The sequence below is a fragment of the Ctenopharyngodon idella genome, chromosome 7 (genome assembly GCF_019924925.1).
Source record: "Ctenopharyngodon idella isolate HZGC_01 chromosome 7, HZGC01, whole genome shotgun sequence".
NCBI lineage: Eukaryota > Metazoa > Chordata > Actinopteri > Cypriniformes > Xenocyprididae > Ctenopharyngodon > Ctenopharyngodon idella.
The window spans coordinates 40,863,242-40,888,731 of NC_067226.1; the positions used below are offsets into that span (position 1 = coordinate 40,863,242).

The 25,490-nt window shown below is 34.3% G+C and overlaps 1 protein-coding gene across 2 annotated transcripts; it reads left to right on the plus strand.

Moving 5' to 3' along the window:
- Nucleotides 1–635: 635 nt before the first annotated feature.
- On the plus strand, nucleotides 636–25,479 carry aco1 (aconitase 1, soluble). Of its 2 annotated transcripts, XM_051899427.1 has the most exons (22): nucleotides 688–756; nucleotides 4,082–4,252; nucleotides 6,041–6,174; nucleotides 6,475–6,643; nucleotides 9,158–9,295; nucleotides 10,192–10,261; nucleotides 10,361–10,544; nucleotides 12,716–12,855; nucleotides 13,011–13,182; nucleotides 13,820–13,920; nucleotides 14,033–14,149; nucleotides 15,326–15,485; nucleotides 16,576–16,711; nucleotides 16,796–16,880; nucleotides 16,966–17,122; nucleotides 17,230–17,354; nucleotides 17,503–17,607; nucleotides 19,460–19,602; nucleotides 19,736–19,883; nucleotides 20,006–20,128; nucleotides 21,569–21,754; nucleotides 23,326–25,479. In XM_051899427.1, exons 3-22 carry the CDS (start codon nucleotides 6,078–6,080, stop codon nucleotides 23,440–23,442), a joined length of 2,673 nt encoding a protein of 890 aa, XP_051755387.1. In that variant the 5' UTR covers nucleotides 688–756; nucleotides 4,082–4,252; nucleotides 6,041–6,077; the 3' UTR covers nucleotides 23,443–25,479. The 2 variants fall into 2 exon arrangements, with proteins under 2 accessions (XP_051755386.1, XP_051755387.1); XM_051899426.1 differs by lacking the exon at nucleotides 4,082–4,252 and having other exon boundaries at nucleotides 636–756.
- Nucleotides 25,480–25,490: the final 11 nt, after the last annotated feature.

A 25,490-nucleotide genomic window follows, 5' to 3' on the forward strand; every position in this document is an offset into this window, starting at 1 on the left:
GTGCTATCTGTTTTTTTTTTAATTATTAGTATACTTTCTAATAAGAAATCAGGCCTAGTAATAGGCTACTTCATTAGCTGCTAGTATTTGTTCCTTCGCTAGTCACTGTAGCCTACTACGTCGTAAAACGTAATGATTTTAAGATTAAATAAATTATGAGAATAAAGCAACACGAGAATAAAACCTTAGCAACACAAGATTAAAGTCGTAATATTTTGAGAATAAAGTCATATTTAATGTAATATTTCGAAAATGATGTCAAAAGTACAATAACAAAGTCATAGAAATGAGAGAATAAAGTCATAATATTGAAGAATAAAGTAAAAATTATGAAATTATGAGTCAAACTTATGAACAAAGTCGTTGCAGTACGACAATAAAGTATTTTATTTCATTCAGGCTATCTATTATAAAGACATTTTTCTTTCAAAATTTTGACTTTATTCTCAAAATATTACTTTATTCTTGTAATGATTTTTTTTTATTTTTTTTTTTAAGTGGCACTAAAATACTATTGGATATTTAAGTATCTGTTGAAAAAATATAACTATAAAGTAGTGATTCTTTAATAAATGACAAGTATAATATATGACAATATGACAGATCTTCAATTGTGTAGATGCAGTAGGTGTAGTAGGAGAGGCTACTATTAGAGTAATTACGGTAAAAACATCGACGCCGCTCTTAGAGTTAAAGAGGCCGAACACTAGGAACATCCAGTGACAGCAAGACTCAAATCTACTCTAACACTACGAGGTAAGCTGATTGATCAAACTGTTACACAGTGAAATCGTGCTCCATGAACAACTACATACAACTACTTCTCGTCGGCATGTCTCATATCATTGCTATCGGAGTTTGAGTTCATAGTGTTTGTACTGTTTTCTGTCAAGCTAATAACACTGCTCTTGCATATTAAAAGGATGCAATTGAAGTTATTAGCACGAGGACCATGGCAGCTTGTAATGCTTGAATGCTTGTTAGACCGAGATCGAGTGGGGAATATTTGCAGTTTTGGCTCTTATTTGGTTGACTTTGCTAATCAGCTATCTGCCCATTCACAATGAAATAACTGATACTGCACATGCTAATAGAGAAGTTACTGGATGTAAAATTAGTGCAAATGTTCACTTATACATTAATTTTATTTTCTCTTGCGTGTTATGTCAATCAAAGACGGAAAACGTGGACTACTAGCTTCAGTGAATCACTCTCTAAACAAGTTCCTGGAAGACAGGGAAACACACAGCCTCATGTCATAGTCCAGAGTCTAATACACACACAACCACAGAAAATGGCATTTTGGTCACAAGACTGGGTGGGACTGTACAGATATTACTTCAGATTATGTTTCCTTTAGTCTGTTATGCTTGGCAGTTGGCACTAAGTCTCACATTTTGAGATATCAGATACTGATTCATTGATTGGAGTAACTTAAAGCGGGTTCTTGGTGATTTTGCATTCATTTATGTTTTATTCTTAAAGTATCCTAACTTTCTAAATCACAGAAACATATAAAATGCTACATAGGAATTACATTTCTTATGAAGTGAACTTTGCCAAGTCTAACTGTTTAAATCAGAGGTTTTCAAACTGGGGGCCACAAGGAAGTAATAGGGGGCCTGTGGATAAATGAATGAATAAATAATCACATATACATGCGCATATATATATATATATAAAATATATAGTGTGTGTGTGTGTGTATGTTTATATAAATGTATATAAATATGTTAAAAAAAATATGTAATGAATTTAAAATAAATACTAGTACAGTACTATAATGAGTAGAATATTTTAAACATATTTATAATATTAATTTTTCACTGTATAAATTGAGTCTTTAAACAAAAAACTATATAGGTGCCTTTTTAAATTTTAGGATGGGTGTCCCTTGCACCAGAATGATTATATTCAGGGGCGCATGGCATCTAAAAGATTGAAAACCCCTAGTTTAAATCATGGTAATGGCTTCTATCATTTAGTGTAAATCTATCTTTCCCCTTGGGGTGGCTGGAGAGTTTAGTGGCTCACCCTGTTTGGTCGGTTGTGTCTTCTTGTCTTCTGTTTGATGTGTTGCACAATTCTGCTGCCATTATCGTAGGAAAAACCCACTTTGCTTGCTGTACAGCTTTGTCTCATTGCTTGCTCATATCCCAGGAGGACTGAGTTTAACTTGTTAACGTGATAACATGCTGGGATGAAGCATGTTGGGGCCCTTTTGCCCTCATTTTTCCTCTAAGGTTTAAATGTCTTTGAAATCCTTAGATTGTGAGCTGCTGCTTTCTGCTTTAATATGAATTACTGCAAAATCAGAAATAGTTAAAGGGTTAGTTCACCCAAAAATGAAAATAATGTCATTTCACCCTCATGCCGTTCCACACCTGTAAGGCCTTCGTTGATCTTCGGAACACAAATTAAGATATTTTTGTTGAAATCTGATGGCTCAGTGAGGCCTGCATAGCCAGCAATGACATTTCCTCTTTCAAGATCCATTAATGTACTAAAAACATATTTAAATCAGTTCATGTGAGTACAGTGGTTCAATATTAATATTATAATGCGACGAGAATATTTTTGGTGCGGCAAAAAAACAAAATAACGACTTATATAGTGATGACCGATTTCAAAACACTGCTTCAGGAAGCTTCGGAGCGTTATGAATCAGCATGTCGAATCAGCGGTACGGAGCGCCAAAGTCAAGTGATTTCAGCAGTTTGGCGGTTTGACACGTGATCCGAATCATGATTCGACACGCTGATTCATAACGCTCCGAAGCTTCATGATGTATGTGATCTGGAATCTGAGGGTGCAAAAAAATCAAAATATTGAGAAAATCGCCTTTAAAGTTGTCCAAATGAAGTCCTTAGCAATGCATATCCACTCACAAAAATATATATTTAATATATTTATCGTAGGATATTTATAAAATATCTTCATGGAACATGATCTTTACTTAATATCCTAATGGTTTTTGGCATAAAAGAAAAATGGATAATTTTGACCCATACAATAAATTGTTGGCTATTGCTACAAATATACCCGTGTGACTTATGACTGGTTTTGTGGTCCAGGGTCACGTATATGTTTTCAAAGCATTCAGTTGGCACATTTGTTTGAAGGACAGCATTGGGCAGGAGTTAGTAGAACTTAAAATTTTGTGACAAGTGGGGTAGGGCTGAGAGTCGTTAAGTCACGTCACCAGCATCCCTTCGCTCCCACAGTTCTCAACCTTGCCCAACTCATCATAATGTTAATTACATGGGTAAGTGTACCTATTAAGCCCACTAAAATCTAAGTTTAGGTGTTTTCATAGATATTGAAATGGTTTATAAGAAAAACAATTTGTTAAAATGCAAGATTAATCTCTCATTTGAAAATGCATTAATTAGTTGATGTACATTTTAGAATATAAAATTGATATTTTATGTATAAAGTCAGAAGTCTGGCATGGGCTGGTGGTCTGGAGTTGTAGCTGGAGTCAAGCTGGGAGTATGACCTGGTGTATCCGGGAGCCAAGCAGAATTGGGGCTCCATACTCTGGGCTTAGGGGGGTCAATGAACTTCACTGGTTGGTTTTACAGTGTAGAGCACATCAAATATTTAAACTATCCTGTTCAGAGGTTAAATATAATAATTTCACACAGTAATCATGATTCATAACCAATGAGCAGACATGACTTGGATAAAGGATTGATTGAAACATTAGGAAATTGCTGTGAAGAAATAGAGTTGGCTTTACTTTTCACTTTTGCAAAGACGTGTTTAATGTCATGGCCCGAACACTCACCTGATGCATCACTCCACATCCAGTCCAAAACATTTCTAAATCTCCACACTCGTTTCTTTTGACTCTTGTGTGGAGTCCAAGACAAATACCATACAGTTCATTATCTGTGACAGTTTTGGAGAGGGCCATGTTTATCTCATTGCACAAAACTGATCTCTGTAAGATCAAGCAGATTTCAAGGCTGTGATGTAAACTGTAGATTTGTCAACACACAGCTTCTGTATAAACTAGTCTGTGTGGAGGCAGTGATAAAGTTTTGCCTCCTTGATCTCTTATGTTGTGTGCTGGCAGCTGCTTCAGATGGTGTCGTTCCGGCTGTCACGTACCAACCTCTTAATTCTGGGAAGTTCTCAAGTCTTTGGTGTTGAATAGAGGCGGAAAAAGTGCCAGATCTTCCTAAGCTTGAACTGAACTGGAGAAGATTTACTGGAAATTTTATTGCCGTTCAGCACAGGACTAAAGGTGTAGTTATGATTGGTGTTTATTTAATAGTGAACTGCAAATGCTGGTCAACCTTGTTAAATCTTTTAAATCCTTCTGACAAAGAAGTACAGTTTAGCTTACTTTTAAAAAGAGTACTTATAATGGAAAAAATCCTTTAAAATAATATATGCAAGTGCAAACTGAATGTAATGTTTTCAGACGCTTAATTGCACATTAATTGCTATTAAATGAAAATTTGTTATAGTTAATATAGATAATGTATATTTTAATTGCAATTAACTGATAGTGCTTTTTTTGACTCGCTTTAAAGGGCTGAAGTACAAGGTTATATGTAAATTCATAATTACTTATATTGTCAGTTAAAGTGAACAGCCGATTGTGACAAGCATTTGTGATAATAGAAATGGCATTAAAGTATATTTTAGTTTAAAACTTTTGTCATATTTGTACAAGTACACATTTGAAATGATGTTGTAATTTAGTACATTTGAAATATATTAACTTTAAATGAAATATTGAACAACACTACAATTAAATTTATAATCAAGTACTTTACATGTGCTTTAGTATGTTAGTCAGCAGCACAATAAAATAAGTGTACTTATTTAAAGCGCAACAAAAGATTATTAAAAAAGAATGTACTTTAAAACTTTTCACATTATGACAGTTTTAAAAGTGTTCTTAATGAGTGTCATGAAAGTACTCCGTGTAAGTACACTTAAAGGGTTAGTTCACCCAGAAATGAAAATTCTGTCATTAATTACTCACCTTCATATTGTTCCACACCCGTAAGACCTTCGTTCATCTTCAGAACACAAATGAAGATATTTTTCATAAAATCCGATGGCTCAGTGAGGCCTGCATTGCCAGCAAGACACTTTCAATGCCTAGAAAGCTACTAAAAACGTATTTAAAAGAGTTCATGTGACTACAGTGGTTCAACCTTAATGTTATGAAGCGACAAGAATACTTTTCGTGTGCCAAAAAAACCCTCTATTTTGGGGGTTTATTAAACAATATCTAGTGATGGCTGATTTCAAAACACTGCTTCATGAAGCTTTGAAGCTTTACGAATCTTTTGTTTCGAATCTGTGATTTTCATTGATACGTGCTCCGAACCACTGATTCGAAACAAAAGATTCATAAATAAAGTCATTATTTTTATTTTTTTTTGGTGCACAAAAAGTATTCTCGTCGCTTTATAACATTAAGGTTGAACCACTGTAGTCACGTAGACTATTTTAACAATGTTTTTACTACTTCTCTGGACCTTGAATGTGGTAACTTCGTTGCTTTCTATGGGAGATTAAAAAAAAAAAAACTCTAAAATTTCATCAAAAATATCTTAATTTGTATTCCAAAGATGAACGAAGGTCTTACGGGTTTGGAACGACATGAGGGTGAGTAATTAATGACAGAATTTTCATATTTGGGTGAACTAACCCTTTAAGTGGCCTTTTATTTCATTAATATTATACTATCTACAAGTAGTTTTTTAAAAAATACATCCTTTTAAGATTTAAGGCTCTCTACAAATGTACATTCAATACAGTTAAGTGCACTTTTTTTCACAAGGGAATGGTATGCATAAGACCATACTTTGGTTGTAACATTTGTGGATTCCAGCCCTTACAAAAAAGTACTGTGGAGGTACCATTTTACAGTGACGATATTAGATAGTAATAGCCTACCATGCTACATGTTCAAAAAACATGGTATTACCATTATATCATGCCCAAAATGTTTTAATTAGTAGATTACTACTTAAATTATTTACTTGCATTGTTTTCTTCGTCTCAATTTAAGGTTCAAGAGTGTGCTGTAAGGAAGTGTGTTTTTAGTTATGACGAACCCTTATGCACACACTATTGAGCCTCTGGACCCCCAGAAGCCTGACCACAAGTTTTTCAACCTTAAAAAACTTAAAGACCCCAGATATGGTAAGACAATATTTTTATGTTTGCCATGTTGAATTGTCTAACCCAGGGATGTCCAATCCTGTTCCTGGAGGGCCAACGTCCTCAGATTTTAGCTCTAACCAGCTCCAACACCAGTGAGTCTGAAGACCTTGATTAGCTGGTTCAGGTGTGTTTAATTGGGGTTGGAGCTAAAGTCTGCAGGACAAGTGGCCCTCAAGGAGCAGGTTTGGACACCCCTGGTCTAACAATTCAAGTAATGAAAATTACGTCAGCTGTCCTGGGTTATTATGACTGGAGACATCTCTGTACCTTTCTTTGAAGACCAACTTCCCTTCTCCATCCGTGTGCTGTTGGAGTCTGCGGTTAGGAACTGTGATGAGTTCCTGGTGAAGAAGGAGGATGTGGAGAAAATCCTCAACTGGAAGGTGACGCAGAGTCAGACTGTGGAGGTGCCTTTCAGACCGGCCCGCGTCATCTTGCAAGACTTCACGTAAGTTTTAACCCTACTGGATCATATTGATACGCAGATTTCTAAGAACTATAAATTATCAATATGATCAAAACTTTGCTGAAAAACCTGTTGTACATAATCTACTGATTGATCAAAGGCCTTTTGGTGTAATTGCAAAAACTTTCCCCTTCAGGTCGTGATGCACATGTGTTTTTGCTGTGAATTCTTTACTGAATTTTATATAGTAAAATTAAGAATAACTTTTATATTGTTAGAAATATTTCAAGATTACTTACTGGACTGAAGCAACTTTGCTTTTACTTGATTATCCATTCATCATTTATTTTTATATATATTTTTTTTTATGTTAAAATGTATAAACAATGATGCATCAGACTTTTGAGGAACATTTATTTGTCTCTCAGTCTCTCTATCTTCATTGTATTGCATTGCATTATATGTTTTGCTCCCCAGAGTCCCCACAATAAAAACTACAGAGCTTTGATCATAAAACTAAGCATTTAAATATCTTAAGGCATACAGTAATAGAGTGACATCTGAAAATTATTTGCATTTTATTTAAGTAGTCTGCAATACTGTTGTAAAGATCTCATTGATTTACATTACAAGCTATCAGAATTTAATCTTACTTTTTGGTCATGTAAATATCAGCAGCAACTGCACCAAATAGCATATTTTTGCTCAGTTTGGGTCTCTGCATAAAATCAAAGTGTTTTTTTTCCTCCTTGAGTATGAGCTCCATATTCTCACTGTATCATACTACATGAGTCATAAACACTTGTAACAAATATGATGCTCAACAAAAAACATGCAATTTTATGTATACAGTGCTCAGCGTAAATGAGTACACCCCCTTTGAAAAGTAACATTTTAAACAATATCTCCATGAACACAAAAACAATTTCCAAAATGTTGACAAGACTAAGTTTTATATAACATCTGTTTAACATAACATGAAATTAAGGTTAATAATATAACTTAGAGAACAAAATCAGTTTTACTCAAATTAGGGTGATGCAAAAATGAGTACACCCCACTGAAAGTCTCTGGAGCAAAGCTAAATTTTAGACTACACATGTCTAATTTAACAAGAATTCAACCACAGGTGAGTCTAATTATTCATTACACAGGTGTCCAGCAGACAGTTGACTATAAAAGGGTGTTAAAACCCCTTCCCATTTCATGCTGTCGGCAATGGCACCACATGGAAGAGAAATGTCACAAGTCTTGAGAAAGAAAATAATTTCTTTACACCAGAAAGGTGAAGGCTACAAGAAGATCAGCAAAGCCTTACTTATCAGTCAGAATACTGTAGCAAAAGTGGTACAAAAATTTAAAAAAGATGGAACTGCAACCATCTCACAGAGATGTCCAGGTCGACCTAACACCTCGACAGGATGAGAAGGGTTGAAGAAAATCGGCATGCAAGTTCACTGCAGTTATCTAAAGAAGTAGAAAGCCAAACTGGGGTAACTATTTCCCGTGACACAATACGGCGTACACTGCAGAGGAATGGCATGCATGAGTGCCGTCCACGAAAGAAGCCTCTCCTAAAGCCCAGGCACAAAAAAGCCCACCTAGAGTTTGCCAGGGCCCGTGCTGACAAAGATGAAGACTACTGGAACTCTATACTCTGGAGTGATGAGACCAAGATAAATGTTTTTAGAAACGGATGGCTTCAAAACTGTATGGCGTCGCAAAGGTGAGGAATACAAAGAAAAATGCATGGTGCCTACAGTGAAACATGGTGGTGGCAGTGTCCTAATGTGGGGCTGCATGAGTGCTGCTGGTGTCGGGGAGCTGCAATTCGTTGATGGCATCATGAATTCACAGATGTACTGCTCTATACTGAAAGAGAAGATGCTACCATCACTCCGTGCCCTTGGTCATCATTGTGCACTTTTCCAACTTGACAATGATCCTAAACACACATCTAAGGCCACTGTTGGATTTCTGAAGAAGAACATGGTGAAAGTGATTCAGTGGCTCCTGATCTGAACCCAATCGAACACCTATGGAGAATTCTGACGAGACAAGTTGGGCATCACTCTCCATCCAGCATCCAGTCTCTAAAAGAGGTCATTCTTGAAGAATGGAAAAAGATAGATGTTGCAAATGTTGACAACTTGTTCATTCCATGCCTGGAAGACATGGTGCTGTCATTAAAAATCATGGAGGCCATACAAAGTACTAGATGTAGTAGTTTTTGTTGTGGGGTGTACTCATTTTTGCATCACCCTAATTTGAGTAAAACTGAAAAATGTGTAATCTAAGTTATATTATTAACCTTACGTTCATGTTATAAGTTAAACAGATGTTATATTAAATTTATTTTTATCAACATTTTGGAAATTGTTTTCGTTCATTGAGATATGTTTTTTAAAAAGTTACTTTTCAAAGTGGGTGTACTCATTTACGCTGAGCACTGTATATATTGTCTAAACTGTTTCATTTCAAAAAATTATATTTTTCTGACAACTCACAGCTTTTTAATCTGTCTGTTACATATTTGTCTCATTGTTTATTGCACAGGGGGGTTCCTGCAGTGGTCGACTTTGCAGCCATGCGTGATGCAGTGAAAAAGTTACAGGGCGACCCTGAGAAGATAAATCCAGTTTGTCCGGCAGACCTTGTCATAGATCATTCCATTCAGGTTGACTTTAACAGGAAGTAGGTTCATTTGACAGAAATGTAAAATTGCTTTTTATGTCTTAGTAGGACTTAAGTGCACCAGAGCATCATTTTGTTCACACGCTCAACATATATGTCTGTGATTGGCTACAAAGATCAACGCACGAAAGCGCTTGAAACCACACGGAAGTGTGTGAAATGCTCCCGTGTATCTATGTAAGTGCTCGGTGAAGAGCGTTATTGATGTCCATTTACAACATGTTTTTGAAGCGTTGATCATTGTAGCCAATCACAGACATATCTGATGAGCGTGTGAACACAAAGGCTAATCAGAGGTGTTTACAAATCCGCTCAACAACGCTCAAAGCATCACATTTTTAAAATTTGGTATTGAAGTCGGTACTTTTGACAACACTACAAGGGAGTCTTGTAGTTGTGACCAAAGAAAATTTTAAAATATTCAGTTACTTTTAATGTATTTTCAGTATATTGTCATGTTTATCTGTTTGAATTATTATTATTATTTATTTATTTATTGGACCCAGTCCTTGTGAGCTCCTAAATGTCTCTGTCACAACAAAATGAAAACTAAAACTTAAATGTCACTTGGAGCACTTGTCTTGCTATTTGCAGTCTGGTGATAAGTGAATGATAATTTAAATGGATGGTTCACCCTAAAATGAAAATTCTGTCATGGTTTAATCACCCTCATGTTGTTCTCAAAAAGAAGATATTTTTGAGAAATGTCTGTTTGGTTACCAGCATTCTTCAAAATATCTTCTTTGTGTTCTGCAGAAAAAAGAAAGTCATACAGGTTTGAAACGACAAGAGGGTGAGTAAATGATGACAGAATTTTCTCTTTTGGGTGAACTATTACCATAAATACTCAGTTCAAAAGTTCATTACATTTAAGTATACATTTTCCATACTTTAAGGTCTGACAGTGTTCAGAAAAACCAAGACCTTGAATTTGAAAGGAACAAGGAACGATTTGAGTTTTTAAAGGTAATTTTCCCTCTTTGTATTTGGCATGTTTTGATATTGTTTGTGTCTTCAAGAAATGAAAATGATGATTGCTGTTGAACTAATTGTATCGGTTCACAGTGGGGTTCTAAAGCATTCCAGAACATGCGGATTATTCCTCCGGGTTCAGGAATAGTCCATCAGGTCAATTTGGAGTACCTGGCCAGGGTTGTGTTTGACCAGGATGGTTTCTTCTACCCGGACAGTCTGGTGGGAACAGACTCCCACACAACCATGATTGATGGGTTGGGAGTGCTGGGCTGGGGTGAGTGAAACTCATCGAGAATCACCTGTAGTTTCATTATTTTAAGTAATTTACAGTTATCGTTCTTCGTGTGAACGGGCCTTAATTCATAATTATGAAATAAGCGATAAGCGATTAAAAGGTATCTTTTCCATGTTAATCGGAGTGTTTGTCCTAACCAGCCGCGACTGCGACACGCGAATATTCTATTTTAGAAACGGTTTCTATTTCTCCGCGACGTCGCGGCTGGAACAGAAACACAAAGTATGGCAATGATAATATCAGGTACTGTTTATGTGCTTTATTTAATGTTAAAAGCGTCTAATGTGAGTTTGAATATCATCCTGTGTTCCCAGCTTTTTAGCTGTAATGAAAACAACACTGGCTAATTCACCTCAGATCTTGAAAATAAATAAATAGGCAAAAGAACGTTCAACCATGTATGCGAACAAACAAGTGTATTCTATGACAGATTGGTTCAGTCACTCCGTATGTACTTTAAACAATGTTTTAAATTGTGTAATATTTATGAATTTTACTATGTACTTGGCCATTTCATTGTGTCCGCTGTGCTCTTGCCAAGAGAGCCCGCCCACACTCTCTTCTGATTGGCTGTGGTTTTTGATTGATTTTATCGCTTCTCATTGTCGAGTTGCGTCTAGTGTGGAGAGTAAAATTGCTTGTCGCTGGAATCTTATTGCTTCGCGTCTGGTTAGGACACGGTGTTATGCTTACAATGTCAAAATTCAGTCATAATGACTTGTGTATTATGATATGACTTGCATATTACATGTTTATATTATGTATGACTTACACAAAATGTTGAAATTATGCGATACTGTCATAATTATCATAATTTTGACTTTTTATCTCATAATTATTAATTAGTATCTTAATTTTGACATTTTATGTGTCAGTACAGAAGTAATAATTATGACAATTTCAACTTTCATGTTATAATTTTATTTTAGTATCATAATTTTGACATTTTAAGTATAGTATAAGTCACACTACATAAGTCATAATTGTGACACAGTTTCATCTTTTTATCTCATAATTATGACTAGGTATCATAATTTTGACATTTTATGTATGTCATTATACAAAGTAATTATGTCAGTTTCAACGTTTTGTCTCATAATGTCTAAGTATCTCATAATTTTGACATTTTATGTGTGTCATAATACACAAGTCATAATTTCAGCTTATCTCATAATTATGACTTAGTATCTCATAATTGTGATTTTATGTCATAATTGTCACAATTTCGACCTCATGTCATAATTATGACTTACTTTTTGAGCCATAATACAGAAATTATAATTATGACAATTTCAACATTTTCCTCATAATTTTGACATATTATTTATAAATCATAATACACAAGTCAATATTATGACACATTTTAAGCTTTTTATCTCATAATTATGACTTAGTATTTCACAATTTTCATGTTATGTATTAGTTATTATACACAAGTCATAATTATGTCACAATTTCAACCTCTTATATCATAATTATGACTTAGTATCTTATAATTTTAACATTTTATGTGTCATAATAGAGAAGTAGGTCTTATAATTGACAATTTCAACTTTCATGTTATAATTTTGATTTAGTATCATAATTTTATTGATTCGACATTTTATGTATAGTTATAAGTCATACTACATAAGTCATAATTATGACACATTTTCATCTTTTTATCTCATAATTATGACTAGGTATCTCATCATTTTCACATTTTATGCATGTCATTATACAGAAGTAATTATGACTATTTCAACTTTTTGTCTCATAATTATGCCTTAGTATCTCATAATTTTGACATTTTATTTCCTAATGCACAGGTCATAATTGACAATTTCAGCTTTTATGTCATAATTATGAGGTAGTATCTCAATTTTTACATTTAGTGAATTAATGTATAAGTATATTTAATACATAATTTTAGGACATCATTTTTACTTTCATGTCATAATTATCATTTATCGCATCATTTTGACTTATCCCAGAACTATGACTTTGTATCTCATAATGGCGACTTTTTGTTATATTTTTGTTATTTTAGGCAAAAAGAAAGTTAAATTGTGTATCATTGTTGGGCTGGTAATCAAAGAATAAGAAATGAGAAATTCAGTAATAAACACAAAATTTCCAGCTGAGATTTAACCTCAGATCTTTTGGAGCAGGTGTGGGAGGTATTGAAGCAGAGGCAGTCATGTTGGGTCAACCCATCAGTATGGTGCTGCCAGAGGTCATTGGCTACAAACTACAGGGGACACCCAACAAATTTATCACCTCCACTGACATAGTCCTTACTGTCACCAAGGTATGGATGCCTTGCCATATTTGAATTTTATAGTGACTTTGTTTTGAAAATATTGGAAACGTTGAAAATATTCTCCCTACTTGAAAGAACTTCATGAATAAGTGGATGTTTACAAACTAAGTTGCTTTCTATTACTATATTCTTTTTCTGCCCAGCATTTGCGGCAAGTTGGTGTGGTTGGGAAATTTGTGGAGTTCTTTGGCCCTGGTGTTGCCCAGCTGTCTATCGCTGACCGTGCCACCATTGCCAACATGTGCCCAGAGTATGGCGCCACCGCTGCCTTCTTCCCTGTAGACCACATCAGCATTCAATATCTGAAGCAGACGGGTGCGTTAACCTGTCCCGGATCAGTTTTGAAAGATTCTGACCCTTTTGAAAAAGAAGTACACTTAAAAAAACTGTTAACACTTTAGTTAGGGTCCAAGTCTCACTATTAACTAGTTGCTTATTAGCATGCATATTACTAGGATATTGGCACTTAATTGCATGTTAACGTCAACTAAATGAAAATATATTATAGTTTACATTTATATTAATTGCAATTATCTGAGTGTTTTTGACCCACTTAAGCACATATTTGTGTAATTTCATAATTCTATTGTCTTTTAAATATAGTTAAAGTTTACTGCTGAATGTACCGACAAGCATTTATAGTAAACTAAAATAGACTTTAATCTAATTTCTATTGAAACCTGTATCTCATGTTTAAATATATTTGCAATTATACATATGTGGTGATGAAATTGCATTTTAGTACAATTAAAATACATGTTTTTTTTTGAAATACTTTTAAGATTAGAAGTACACTACAAGTGCACATTCAGTACAATTAAGTGCAGACTTTTTCACAAGGGGAACTACATTCTTCTGTGGTCAGGAAGGCGGAATTGCTTTACTGGATACAAGAAGGTTGGCAACTGTACTCTCATTGTTTATATGTGTTTTATACATATTTGTTTTTAAGGGAGAGACATGGAGAATCTCAGTTACATAGAAAAGTATCTAAAAGCGGTGGGCATGTTCAGAGACTACAGCAACACTGCTCAAGATCCACAGTTCACTCAGGTATCTAAACCCAACACAAACGTGCTGTTCACAGATATGTTTGTACTAGTCACTTCTGTCTGCACCACTTTCTGCAAAATGTATGTATGTCTCTTATTTTTTTCTCCTCCAGGTTGTTGAGTTGGACCTCAGTACGGTCGTCCCTTGCTGCAGTGGTCCTAAACGGCCACATGACAAAGTGGCTGTATCAGACATGAAGCAGGACTTTGAAGCATGTTTAGCGGCCAAGGTACATGCCACAGTAATACTTGGAAAAACACACAGGACACACATTCCCTTGGATTCTTGAGATAATGCAGTAATCTGTTTCCTCATAAATCCCTTAAAAGTAATCTCTCTACACACATTTTGAGGTCTTTCCTAGTTCTACACTTTGTTGTGAAAAGGCAACAGATGGTTCAGCTCCACAGCCAAAATTGAATATGAAATACAGTTAGGTTTGTTCAATCATAATATATTGAACTGTTTTGGTAAGTCATATTTATGACATTAGGCATAATTGACATAAAACGAAATTGAAATAAAAAGTCATAACTGTCATAAAAAAATTATGACTTAGTCATAATTGACTAAATGAAATTGACATAAGTTGAAATTGACAAAAAGTAATTATTACATAAAATTATAGTTGACAAAAACAATTATGTATAATTTGACTCTTTTATATCATAATTTCAACTTATCTCATAATTGTTTATTTTGTCAGTTACTTATGCAATAATTAAGACTTTGTGTCATAATTTCGGTTTAAGTTTAAAACTGACAAAAAACAATTTTGACAAGTCAAAATATGCAAAAATTGTCATAATTTCAACTTTTTGTCAAAGTCGACAAGTTGAAAAAAAAGATAAGTCAAAATTGACAAGAACAATTGTTTTTGTCAATTTCGACTTAAATGAGAAAAAGTCACAATTTGAAATTATGATTATTACATAATTACATATACAATTACATATTTTTGACTTTTTATCTTATAATTACGACTTAGTATGTCCTAATTTCATTTTTCCCCCTCATAATTGTGTATGTCATAATGTTAACATTTAATTGTTTTAATTTTATTTATTTTAATAATTAATTTTAATTTATTTAACTTATTTTAAGTTTTTAAATGTTTTATTTTTTTATTTCATCTGGTGGAAATGGGCTTCCATACATTCCTGTATTGACGTATTTCCTTATAAAAAATGTTAAGTGTTTATATCGTATTGCTAAGTTCAAATGGTTAACTTTTAGGAATACACTAGCCTAAAGATGATCTCAGAGCTAATATATGGACATAACAGTCATAAAATCCATAAAAGTCAGATTTTGATTTTCTTTAAAGCATTGCTGAAGCAGCCATTCATGTCCAGAGAAGTATTCCTGCACACCTGTATCATCCATTATTGTCTGTTGTCTATAGCAAGGCTTTAAAGGATTCCAGGTGGCTCCTGAGCGTCATGATGTTCGAGTACCATTCCAGTTTAACGGTGCAGAGTATTCTCTCTCTCACGGATCTGTGGTCATCGCCGCCATTACAAGCTGTACCAACACCAGTAACCCCTCAGTCATGCTGGGAGCAGGTACATGTCTGCCCACAGGGATCATTTATCTCGAAGTATAAATTCATCCACTCATCCTCACCTCACTTCAAGCAAGTCCCCTCTTTTTTAACACAAAGAATGGTTAGCAGACTATACAGGCTATATATTTTAAAAGTGTATGAAAAGGGATAGAAAAAAACACCATAAAACTAGTCCATATGACTCTCTAGAATCGTTCTAATGATATCCTTTTCATTTTTGTTTAAACTTCCCCTTTAATAACAGATTTTAAGTTATTACTTTTTAAAACAATAAAAAATATCCTTTAAATTAAACATTTAAATTTAGTGTTTTTTCCATGAACTGTCCAACATTGTTATTTTAGTATAATTGTTGTATAGTTTATTTATTATAATCTAATATTTTGAATTAGATTTTATTTTTCCATTTTCATTTTAAATGTAAAGTTTTAGGAATTTTGTTGTTTTTGTCATTTTTATTAGTTTTTGTTTTTAATTTCTTTAGTTTTTAGTATTAGTTTTAGATATGTTAGTACTTTAAATTCAGCTTACTTTATTCCAGCTATTTATCTTTATAATATATATATATATATATATATATATATATTATATAAAGGTTTGTTTTAGTTTTAATTAACAATAATAACCCTGCTGTGCAAAATTGACATGACAGGTTATTTATTTTTTTAAATGCCATTTGAATTTCAGTGGTTTCATGCAATCATATAAAACATATTGTGGTCTACACAAACCATGTTTATTTTTGCTTCAAGTGAACCCGTATTTAACACATTCTGAGTTGGCATCTTTTCTTCTACCAAATGACAGATAAATTTGTGCCAAAATACTGTGGAGTAACAAAAGCTATGATTAAGCCTATTTATTTTGAAATCCTAACTATATACAACCATATTTGTCATTGGGGTTTTTTTTTCTTTTCATTCTTTCTGTGACCCGATTAGTTCAGACCTGTGACCCATTTTTGTGTTGAGACCCACCAGTTGAGAACCACTGACTTTATAAATATGCTGAATGTATTTTTGACACTTGTATAGTTAAATATGTATTTTTGTCTATCGTAATGTAAAGCTACTCTTTATTTCTGTCAGGTCTCTTGGCCAAAAAGGCAGTACAGTGTGGTCTCAGTGTCAAGCCGTACATAAAGACCAGTCTGTCTCCAGGCAGTGGAGTGGTCACCTACTACCTAAAAGAGAGTGGAGTCATGGACTTCCTCTCACAATTAGGGTGAGAAACTCAAAGTTTCCTAATCATTTTTTAATCTAGAAAATGAAATATTTCAGTGTTCCTTCATATAAATGTTCTTTTTAGTTTTGAGGTAGTTGGTTATGGCTGCATGACCTGCATTGGAAACAGTGGACCCCTTCCAGAGCAGGTTGTAGAGGCGATTACTCAGGTAAACAAGCTTTTACTCTTCATTTTATGTTTTTTTTGATGATGTCTTCATATTTAGAAAAAAATTAATGATTTTTTTGTCATAGGGTGATTTGGTTGCTGCTGGCGTTCTATCTGGAAACAGAAACTTTGAGGGTCGTGTCCATCCCAACACACGTGCCAATTACTTGGCCTCTCCTCCGCTGGTCATTGCCTATGCTATTGCGGGCACTGTGAGGATAGATTTTGAAAAAGAGCCTTTAGGTGAGTAACATTTACCAGCTATTTATCTTATTATTTTACATGACAATGCTTGGTTCTCCATCAAGAGCATGAATAGTCACAATGTTTCTTGGTCTGTCTTATTTCAGCTGTGAACTCTAAGGGAAAAGAGATTTTCCTAAGGGACATCTGGCCCACACGAGAGGAAATCCAGGTGGTGGAGAGACAGTTTGTCATTCCTGCCATGTTTAAGGAGGTCTATGAGAAAGTTGAGGTACTTTTAACTTATGAAGTTGTCTGTCATAAATCAAAACAATGTTCAGATCCCATAAAGTGTGCAGTAAACACCTCTAGTTCATTATTTTAGAAATAAATGTAATAAATTAAATTAAACTGTTCTGTTTGTCTATTTTCATATTCAGAAAGTGAATAAACGCTGGAACGCCCTGAAAGCCCCCTCTGACAAGCTGTATACCTGGAATCCCAGTTCTACTTATATAAAATCTCCACCTTTCTTTGATGGACTGGTATTGTATATTGTATTTATTTATTTTTTTATGTGTTCAGTGTCATAATCATACCCCTATGAAAAAGAAGTGCACTTTAGCCTACTTTTAAAAAGGGTACTTATTATTGAAATAATGTAACTTTAAATTAATATACTTGTGCAAACTGAATGTAATGTTTTCAGACACTTAATTGCATGTTAATTGCATTTAAATAAAAATATATTATAGTTTAAATTTATACTAAATACAATTAGCTGAACTTTAAAGTTGTTTTGACCCCCTTAAGTAGCACTTATGTACAGTACATCTTTATATGTAATTTTAAAATTGGTGCTTGGACCCCAAAAAGTGTATGGGCGTTAGAGACCCTAAAATTGGCAGGAAGGTCTCAGACATGCACCACTACTCAGGCACACAGACACACACACACCTGTCTGACACTAGGTGGTGCTTTAACAAGGCAATTTGCATTTTGGACCATAACTTTGGAATCCTAAGGGCCGGAAACAAAACTGCGCCAAGCCCTATCCGATTTCATTTCCTAGAAACCTACTTTTTCTAACTACCTTTAGGGCGTTGGTTTGATCTTCACCAAAATGGCCACAGAGCAGCTAAGGACAATGCTGGCAAAAAGTTATTTAAAGAATTTTGTCTAGAATTAAGAATTAAGTCCAAGCTTAACTTAAACTTGACACACAAATGCCGGTTTCACAGACAGGGCTTAGATTAAGCCTTAGTTCAATTAGGACATTTGTAGTTCAGTTCGTTTGGACCAAAAAAAAAAAAACATTTAATCCTAGTCCGATTAGCGTTCAGATTGGCAATTTTATCACCAAACCAAAAGATACCAAACCTAAAGGAATAGGGATACGTTCACAATCTGGTAGGTTGAATTTTATGACGTATTGCCTATTATGAGATGGAACTTACCGAACATTCAAAACAATGCTGTGTGCTGAGATAAATGCACTTGTTGTGTGTGTGTAGCCTGCATATGAGTGTATTTTGGCCAGCTGGGAACTTGTGAAGAGCTTGTGTAAAGGAGTCAAAACAGTGGCGGGAATCCATCTGTTACACACATAGACGATCAGCTGCGTGGAGACACATTTCTGATGCCTGTGATGGGCAAACTCGCGACTATGATGAGTAAAAACGATATGCGTGAGGATTCTGTCCTTTTTAGGGTCTCATCTTCCTGTTTTTGGTGCGCACCAAAAAGATGGGTCTCGGTCCGCTTCCAAACGAACTCTGGTGCGGTTCGAATGATATATGAACAACACGGACCAAAGACATGTAAATGAACCAAAAACAGAAAGATGAGACCCTAAATGGGTTATAACCATTATAACTGCAACTGTATGATCAATAAAGTTGAAATTTAGTATGCATCTTCTTTGGTGGATGTCCTAACATATCCTCTGTGACTCAGATACTTAAAAAAAAAAACATTTGCCACCAGCCAATCAAATTTTAGCAGCTAATAACATCAAATCTGTATGGCCTACCTATACAAAAATGTATATATTTGTACATGTTGTGAAAAGGAATATGAACTGATTTTTTTGTGAAAATCAGCCACAAGGTGGCGCACATGTACTTTGAAGTAAAAAATTTAATTTGACATTATTACAAAGTGTACTTTTAAAAAGTGTACTGTACTTAAGTGTGTTAAGAAACATAGTTATGAATGTGTTCCTTTAAGTGTTAAGCTTTAAGTGGCCTTTGATTTTATTAATATTACATTTATCTGCAAGTACAGTATTTTTTAAAATATACTACAAGTGCACATTCAATTTAATGAAACATGCTTCTTTTTTCAGAAGGGTAGGAACTGTAAACTTAAGTTGCTTTGCTGCTATTACATTTTTAGACCCGGGAGCTCCAGACACCAAAGTCCATAACAGATGCATATGTACTGCTCAATTTGGGAGATTCTGTGACCACAGACCACATCTCGCCTGCTGGTAACATTGCACGTAACAGCCCTGCTGCACGCTACCTAACTAGCCATGGGTAAGACTTTGATACTTTTAGTATGCTCGAGAAGTGGAATACATTGTTTTATCAGAAAAGTTGTACATTGTCTTTAAAATTGAGATATGACTCAACACACTATGGGTAATGAAATCTTCCTTTCCTTTGTTAGACTCACTGCAAGAGAGTTTAACTCCTATGGTTCTCGTCGAGGCAACGACGCAGTCATGGCTCGAGGCACATTTGCTAACATCCGCCTATTTAACAAGTTTATAAACAAGCAAGGACCATGTACCCTCTATCTTCCTACAGGGGAGACGGTATGAGACTGTAAAATTATATATATATTCAATTCAATTGCACTAATAATCTATGTTTTTCCATACCAGAGCAATGTTAGCAATTGACAATTGTAATATGTTTGTTTTGTTTTTTTTTACAGATGGATGTGTTTGATGCTGCAGAAAAATATCAGCAGGCTGGTCATCCTCTCTTGATTCTGGCAGGCAAAGAGTATGGATCAGGAAGCTCTAGAGATTGGGCAGCTAAAGGACCCTTCCTGCTGGTAAGGCTTGTAGTTAATCTAATCATAAACAGGCATTTAATTTTGATAAATTACTTGCTCATCTTGACGAATTCACATTCAGGTTTGTACAGAAATAGGTTTGGGTGTCTTGGACAGGATGATCAATGTCTGTCTGGAAACTACATGTATGGGATAAAATGTTTTTCCAGTACATCTTGTACCCATGCAGTTTTATTAAATGCAGTCTCAGTCAGTTTTGAATCTTGTCTTCATGCGATGCCCCTTGTGAAAAAGAAGTGCACTTAATTGTATTGAATGTGCACTTGTAGTGTACTTCAAATCTTAAGTAAATGTTTTAAAAATTGTACTTGCAGATAATATTTGTAACAAAGTCCACTGGAGGCGAGATTATTAACTCCCAACATGAACAAAACACAAAAGAAACAATGACTTGACAAGAGAAGCACATGGCAGGATCACATGACTAGAACATGACACAAACAAGGAACATGAAACATGACACAAACAGGAAACATGACTATAAGAATTTTTTTAAAAATAAGACATGAAACATGAAACAAAACCAAAACTAGACGTGAATATTATATATAATAAAATAAAAGGCCACTTAAATGTACCTAAAGAGTACATTTTCATAACTGTTTCTTAACACATTTAAGTACGTTTAAAAAATGCACTTTGTAATAATGTCAAATTAAAAGTTTTACTTTACATTTTAAATCATTGTTTTAATAATCTTTTGTTGTGCTTTAAAGAACACTTATTTTGTTGTGTTGACTAACATACTAAAGCACATGTAATATACTTAATTATAAATTTAACTGTAGTATGTTATTCGATATATTTCAACATATTATATTGTAAAATGTACTAAATCGCAACTACATTATTACAAATGTGTAATTACAAAAATATTTAAATATATGCCATACAAGTATCAATAGAAATGACATTAAAGTATATTTTAGTTTACCATAATTGCTTGTCAGTAGAAGTAATTATGAAATTACATATAAGGATGTACTTAAGTCCTACTTAAGTGGGTAAAAAGCACTCAAAACTTTAGATAATTGCATTTAATATGAATTTAAACTATAATGCAATATCATTTAATTGCAATTAGTATGCAGTTAAATGTCCGATAACATTACATTCAGTTCAGCTAACTTTAAAGTATATTATAATTGCTAATTTTAAAATTAAGTGTACTTCTTTTTTCACAAGGGGTATCTAATCCATTATTATTATTATTATTATTATTTTTTGTATATATATATATATATATATATATATATATATATATATATATATATATATATATATATATATATATATATATATATATAATGCATCTTCTTTACGCTTTGACAGTTGGCAAACAGCCAGTTTCTGAATATAACAAAAAATGGTGTAGTGTGCAAATCTCTCAGTGGAACTGCTATTGATTTTCTCCCTCAGGGCATCAAAGCTGTACTAGCAGAGAGTTACGAGCGGATTCATCGCAGTAATCTGGTGGGCATGGGTGTCATTCCTCTTGAGTACCTGCCGGGTGACAGCGCTGAAAGCCTCGGGCTCACTGGCCGCGAGCGATACACTGTGATGATTCCCCCACAGCTCACTCCCAGAATGACTGTGGACATCAAGGTATAGCTTATGATTCCACCCCAAACCCTGCCTTAATCAGCAGTTCTCAACTGTTCTCTCTTCAGGAGCTCATATTTTACATCAAGTGGCCACCCAACACAGAACCAAAAGTGTACAACAGTAAACAAAAATGTCCTTAAAATCAAGTGCCCCTATTATGCTTTTTCAGATATTACCTTTCATGTAGTTTGTAATATAGCTTGTTTGTGAATGTAAAACATCTGCAAAGTTTCAAAGATCAAAGAAAAGAAAGAACCAATTTTTAACCGTCTGAAATGAGTCATCAGTAATTCCAGTTGTCCTGCACGTATATTTGTAGCAAATTTGCATAATGCCCACCTATGGTCTGAATTGGCTACCTGTGAACGGTGTCTACTTTGACCCGCCCTCAAACACTGTATTTGTAGCTGAGACTGGAAGAGTTTGGTTTGTGTTGTCGGCATGTTGAAATGACACTGTTTTCAGTGCTGCGAAAGCAAATCCACTTGCATGCACTTCAAAAGGATAAGGTTGATACAGTAAAACCGATGCCATCGTTACAGTTCATATCACTGTGAATCAAGCACTGAGGAAGCCTCAGTTTAAATGTCTGATGAAATCTGTTTAAATGTCTGATGTATTATCCTGTCCTTTTAACAGTTAAGGGGTTTTCCCATGACTGACAGCGCTAATCAAAGCATTTGTCAGTTGCGTCTTGTTCCGTGTTCACAACAGTTCAGTCTTTTCAATGTAAAAGTCTTCGCTACTGACTGACTGACACGCTCATAAAGACAGTCTTTGCCGCCATCTAATGGCGTAATAATGTAACTTCTGTTGCTGTTCACAGTCAGGGACTATTTTTTCTGGCGGAAGGAAAGCTTTAGTGAAAGTTTACTTCATGAAAGTTGCATTGATACATATTTTTGGCTTTAATATTTGTATTGCGTGGTAACCGTTTTATAAAAGCAATAAGGTACTCGAGGCTGGTGCTGTATTGTGAATAAGTCACGGCTGAAGGGGTTGCTGGCACTCCGCTTCAGCCATGACTTATTCACGATACAGCACAGCCTCTCGTACCTTATTGCTTACATATATAACAGCAGACACTATCATCATAGCAATCAATAGGACATGTGGGAGGTTTTTTTTTTTTTAAATTAATTATTTAATTAATTATTATTTTATTTGCATTTGGCATTGCTACCCACTAGTTAAGAACCACTTCCATAAGGGGTGGTTGTTATTTTTAGCTAAAACCATAAGTATTAAAAATGTCTTTATTGAAAAGTATTTTCTTTATTGAGATAATTCATAAATCAAATATAAATATTAGTTGAAAAACCTGAAATAAAATGTTTAAATCGACGTACTTTAATTACTAAAACTAAAACTGAAATAAAAAGAAATTAAAGCTATATATAAAAAAATGAATAAAAAGGACAAAAGCACATAACAAAAGTACTAAAACTTAACTTAAAATTTGAACAATACTATAATTATATGTAAACAATACTAAAATAACTGCCTTAAATATTGTTTTTTTCTCCCTGTTTCATATAATTAAATGTGATGTGTTTCGTTCATATCTGCAGCTGGACACAGGGAAAACATTTCAGGCTAAGATGAGGTTTGACACGGATGTGGAGCTTACTTACTTCCATCATGGTGGAATCCTCAACTACATGATTCGCAAGATGTCTGAAAATTAAGATGGAAAGGACACCCTCTTCAGGACATTTCACCCTAAACGCACATATCCACCATCAAGATGCTTGTTTTGTCCTATCAGTGTTTGTTTTTTTTCTTTTAAAGGGATGGTTCACCCAAAAATGAAAATTATCCCATGATTTACTCACCCTCAAGCCATTCTAGGTGTACATGACTATCTTCTTTCAGACAAACACATTCGGAGATATATTTAGAAATATCCTGGCTCTTCCAAGCTTTACAATGGTAGTGAAGCCCAAAAAATGCATCCAATGCATCATAAAAATAATCCATATGGCTCCAGGGAGTTAATAAAGGCCTTCTGAAGTGAAGTGATGGGTTTTTGTGAGAAAAATAATAACTAGCTTCCGGCAGACGGCATTTTTGGGGGGCTTCAAAATCTCGCCCCCTCATGCACTATCATTATGAAGCTTTGAAGAGCCAGGATATTTTTAAATATATCTCCGCTTGTGTCCGTCTGAAAGAAGATAGTCATATACACCTAGGATGGCTTGAGGGTGAGTAAATCATGGGATAATTTTCATTTTTGGGTGAACTATCACTTTAAGAACTAATTAATTCCTTTAGTTGTAAATGCACTGCAATGTTCAAAATAGTTATGTGATATATGTTCAGTTCTCCAAATCAGTAGTGTCTTCAGTATCTCTGAAAGATGCTGTTTTTGATTCTGATGATTATATTGGTTTGGTGGCAGTTCAGTGGGATTGAAGGGGAAGTATGAAAGCATTAGATGTTGTCAATGGCATGTTTAACTTTCTCCATTCTAACCCTACCTCAGCACTGCCAAACTGAAGTTGCATTATCTCTGTTTAGATGACATCAATGTATAAATTAATGTCTTATAATCTTATTAATTACTGTACTTAAACTGAACTTTGACACAGTTTCTTTACAGGTTATCTGCTCATATAATAATAATAATAACGCTTTTTGTTAATTATAATATTATAAAATTACACATAATGATTCTTTTTCCTACTGAAGATGTATCAATTCTGTTTCATTGTTGAATATTTTTCTTTCAGAAGTCACATGTTAATTATGCATTACCTATAAAAGACTGACATACTGAAGAAAATTTGGGTTACACTATAAATAAAGTCTTTATGTATAATGCATTATAAAGGAATTTATAATGTACGTTATAATGCAGTTTATCTTTGTAACCAAAGTTATACTGCATTTTCATTTTTGCAGATTCCTTGTTACATCTGAAATTGATTGTCATGTGTTTTAATGCTTTATACAAACATTCTAAAGGTGTAACAGTGAATAGATCGTATTATAATGTTTTATAACTGTGATTACAAGTATTCATGATAAGGTGCATCACAAGGCATAATTAATGCATTAAAATACGTTTATAATGCATTATATGAAGACTTTAAATTTGTTGCTCTCTGCAAACAAATATTGCATCAGATAAATCCCTTTAACAACTGTTGAATATGAACTCAGCTATCATGCTATACATTTGAAAGTGCCTATTTTCTCAGATTGTGTGTATAATCACTTGAATCACGTGTGCGCGTATAATTCCGGTCTTTATTTCTTGTGTATCGTGCATTCCGGTGAAGTATGACTGAAGTGACTGAAAACAAAATCCATCCGAAGGCGATTTCACACTTTTCTTGCTGGTCGCCTGTAAAATGTAATGAATCAGGTGCGAGATTGCTGAATTTAGCAAAATATGAGAAGTTGCTCTACGCAATTTCAAATGCATTCTCTCTACTGTATTGTACAAACCTTACTGTAGTTTAACTGTATGGTAAAGCACAGAGAGGGTTAAACCCGGCAAAACCTGAACCCTGCTTTAGGGCAAAATAATATTTAGTATGTCAGAAACAAAGACATTTCGCGGCTTTTTAGAGGTTTTGTAATTTCAAGCACAGACTGCCACAGTCTTGCTCTTATACTTAAGTAATCAGATTGATTGACCTTTATTTTAATAACAAAAAATCACATCTGTAGTTTTTGTGGAAATGGCTTTACGAAAATAAATGTTTGAAATACTTCAATTTCATTGTTT

Bases quoted from the DNA above. Each gene is read 5' to 3' on its own strand.
- aco1 (XM_051899426.1), top strand. From the start codon at position 6,078: ATGACGAACCCTTATGCACACACTATTGAGCCTCTGGACCCCCAGAAG. The intron at 10,545-12,715 runs GTGAGTGAAACT...CTTTTGGAGCAG, and splicing joins GTTGGGAGTGCTGGGCTGGG to GTGTGGGAGGTATTGAAGCA. The intron at 13,183-13,819 runs GTGCGTTAACCT...TTTGTTTTTAAG, and splicing joins TCAATATCTGAAGCAGACGG to GGAGAGACATGGAGAATCTC.